At 57.0% G+C, this 3549-nt stretch overlaps 1 protein-coding gene across 1 annotated transcript in view; it reads left to right on the top strand.

The window, feature by feature from the left end:
* VOLCADRAFT_101022 (uncharacterized protein) overlaps positions 1-3549 on the top strand; it is a gene marked incomplete at both ends in the record, with an annotated part of 12113 nt that overhangs the window by 4141 nt on the left and 4423 nt on the right. Inside the window, 9 exons of the mRNA XM_002959489.1 lie at positions 102-284; positions 381-483; positions 544-909; positions 1113-1775; positions 1912-1980; positions 2145-2195; positions 2456-2515; positions 2718-3091; positions 3206-3544. Coding sequence (XP_002959535.1) covers positions 102-284; positions 381-483; positions 544-909; positions 1113-1775; positions 1912-1980; positions 2145-2195; positions 2456-2515; positions 2718-3091; positions 3206-3544 — 2208 coding nt within the window. The remainder of the gene's footprint in view (positions 1-101; positions 285-380; positions 484-543; positions 910-1112; positions 1776-1911; positions 1981-2144; positions 2196-2455; positions 2516-2717; positions 3092-3205; positions 3545-3549) is intronic.

Raw genomic sequence — 3549 nt, forward strand, 5'->3', positions numbered from 1 at the left:
CTGCGGAACAGCAGCGTGACACCGCTGCACGAGCTGTTGCCCGTCAAGATCCGGAGCGCAGAGCTGTGGAACAAGAGCGTGACACCGCTGCACACGCACAGGGCCGTGCTCAGGTGCATGCAATACAGCTTCCACAAGCCAGCTTACTTGAACGCTTGCGGAACCTAATGCGGTTTCCCTGTTTGCACGAGGGCCAGCACCCACGGCCGCCTGATTTTCTGGAGGCCATTCCGGAAGGGCGCGTGCAGGATTTGCCCGGCGGTGAACTCCCGGTGGATCAGCAGGTACCCTACGAAAAGCACTTGCATCTTGCAAGCAGGATGGCCGCCGCATTGCATCGACGCATGCCTTCGCGGGTGTGTGCCGTCTGCTCTGAACAGTGCTCGGAGGAACAGTCCACGCTCCGTGCCTGGCTGGACATTCCCAATGTGGACCTTTTGCGTGCCGACATCATGTGCACCGCCGCAGTGCCGCGTCATGCGCGTACCCTGGCTTGGCGGCGCATGCCCTGCACTGCCCAAGGTACCACACCACCGCCGCCAGATCCGGTTCTGCCGGCTCGGTATCATATCGGCAGATCCGAACGCGCGAGTAGTGCTGGCATCGGTGGTGACCCTGATCGAGCGGCATTCGTAGATGAAGATGCGTTAGCAGTTGACAGCGACGGTGGAGACAACGGGACTAATGAGCCAGGTGCTGCAGATGACGCGGCCACAATGCAGCTACCTCCGGAATTACAACCCCATCCACCGCGGGTGCAGCCGCGGCCTTGCGTCGATGACCCAATAAGTGTGGAGGTTCCGTTTTGCATGCGTCTTGATACAGAGTTGCCGAACCGGACCGTGTTCCCACACGATGATGCTCCGGATGAATTCACCATCTGCACCTCGTGCGAGAAGGCACTCGCAGGTAAGCAATTGTTCTGTCTCCTATACAGCCAGTCCCTCCATCCATTGGATCATGCTGTTCAGCACCTTTGTTTCGTCCAGCCGTTTTCTCTGTGCGGCCGGTATGGCCTTCCCCTTCGGCTCTTCTTCTTCTTCTTCTCGTTTAAACACCTTATCTTTCAATTGTGCCTGCCCGATACCCACCTCCCGCCGCTTTTGTTGCAGCACGCCGAATACCTGAAGCGGCTTTGGCACGACTCGATCCGGGTGACGTGCCATCTGTTAATCACCTGGGCGATCCCTTGCCTGCGCCCACGTTCGTGGAGAGTCAACTGCTAGGGCGGGGCCGTCTCATGCAGCAGCTCATGATTGTACATCTCGCGGGCCGCCCTCCCGAGGTATTGCCATGTGCCGTTCAATCTCATGGCATCGCGGTCGTAAACCCTGACCCCAATATGCTACGGGGCCAGTTGCCCGCGCGTGTTGCGGATTTGGCTGGCGCTTTCACGGTGGTTTGCGTGGATCAAGTCCGAGACCGGCAGGACTTGCTGGATCGTGTCCGCCGTGCACCAGGCCTGAAAGTGCGTGGCAACGTCGTCGTCGCCTGGGTGCGTTTCCTTCAACATAACGATGAAGATGAAGGTGCAGTGGATGAAGAAGCTATACAGGAGTATGAGCGTATGGGATGCATTGCACAAGTACCGGAAGCACTGCTGCGCTCCACAATCGGTCCTACCGATCCGGAAGTCGCTGGTGTACTGCGAAGTACCTTCCTACACGACCGTACCGGTGCTGCTGGTGTACGGCAGCTGCATGAAACGTTGCAAGGAAACATCGTTGGTAATAACTTTGATGGCGGTGGCGTTTATGGTTCACCACTTGAGACAGGTGCGACTTTTCATAGCTAACGTAGGGCTGCATACTGCATATGACGCTTCCAAACTGGCATTATTACTTCCACCTGCTTCACGCACGTCCTTCCAACCTTAATGTTCCTGTGTTATAGCTGCCGACGACACCACAGCTGGACCGACCGGCACAGCTAATGATATCCTTCATGATGCTGGCGCCTATGGACCACCGCTTCGTACAGGTGCGACTTGTTAAGTACGGCATACATCAGTGAAGTTGACAACTGAATACTGCCACCTATAAATGCTGCTACGTCCGTTCACTTCCACCTCGCGGTATTGTTTCCACCTGATTCGCATGCGTCCTCCCGGCAATGGTGATTCTGTACTCGTGCATCTGTTATAGGTCCCGATGTACCCGCGCCTGGAACGACCACCTCCGACACTCGCATGGCAGGTATGTGTGTGATGGGTACACGGCACGTATGGGTACGGTACGGTACCAACCTAGCAAAACGGTACATACATAACTGTTTATCCGCACCCGTAACACCGTTGTCCTGTACAGCCTGTATACAGCTGTATACAGCTGCGGTTTTTCACATGCTATAAGTGCTGCCGTATGTGTCGTCCGAACGTGTTAGATTCCGAACCATTAACTGTGCTTCTTTTCACCTCCTTGTACATCTGCGCAACCGTGTTTATTTTCCATCATAGATGCTGGTGCTACGGGCTTGGCGCCTGTCGCGGTCGTCCTGCGCCAACCAGGCGATCCTGGTAAGAATATCCGATGTGCACTATTCGTCGTGTTAGTGCTGCATGTCTTATGCGAACGTTGCGGATGTCACTCGAGTAACGTGCCATTTGCCCATCTTATGAATATCCGCCCCCACCACCCAACGCAGCTGATGCCAATCTGGGCATCCCAAACGTGCCATTTGCCCATCTTACGAATATCCGCCCCCACCACCCAACGCAGCTGATGCCAATCTGGGCATCCCGAATGAACTGGAGGTGGTCCTTCCACAACCAGCCCCTGTTCCGACGGACGGCACCGACTTTGATAACCGGCCCAACGTGGTGCACGACTTGCTCACCGGGCGTGCACGTCTCGCGTTCGCTGCTGGCGGCCGTGGTGCTCAGATCCTGGATGACCGCCATCCAGCCATCCTCAACGTCTGCTTCCCGGTTTCGTTTCCATATGGTTTGTCCGGACAACGGCCACCGGGTATGTCGTTCGCCTCGTATTGCAGCCACCTCGTACGGAGGGTGCCACGGGCGCAGTTCAGCGGTAACTTGATGCTGCTTGCCCGAATGTATGATATCAGCGTGCGGCAGCAAAGCATGGCGCAGGTAGGAGTGGCCCTGCACATGCGACCACGGCTGGGTGGAGCAGCGGCACTAGTACCACGGGATGTGGTACGTACCATGGCAGACATCTTGGCACTACCGTACCGTCATGCGCAGCGACGGCACCTGCTGTCGCAACAGTCACCCGTGGTGTGTGCCCTCCTGGATGGCACACGCGCCAGCCTGCTACGAATCGACCTTACGGATGCCTACTACAACGGTGCAAAAGCCACGATGCGTGCGGCTGCCCTCACTATTGGCTGGCCGCCATTGTTCTTCAATCTGAACCCGGCGGACATGCACGCTAGCTGTGCCGTTGTAGCCTCCGGTCAGGTCATAGATTTTGATGACGCCGGGCGTCCGACCCATATCAGCAGCACGGTGGAAAAGTGGCGCCGCGTCAAAGAAGACCCGCACAGCTGTGCGGCGCTGCTCATCGCCACCAAAGAGGTGTTGGTGGA

This window comes from Volvox carteri, assembly GCF_000143455.1.
Source record: "Volvox carteri f. nagariensis unplaced genomic scaffold VOLCAscaffold_293, whole genome shotgun sequence".
In the NCBI taxonomy this organism is placed as follows: Eukaryota; Viridiplantae; Chlorophyta; class Chlorophyceae; order Chlamydomonadales; family Volvocaceae; genus Volvox; species Volvox carteri.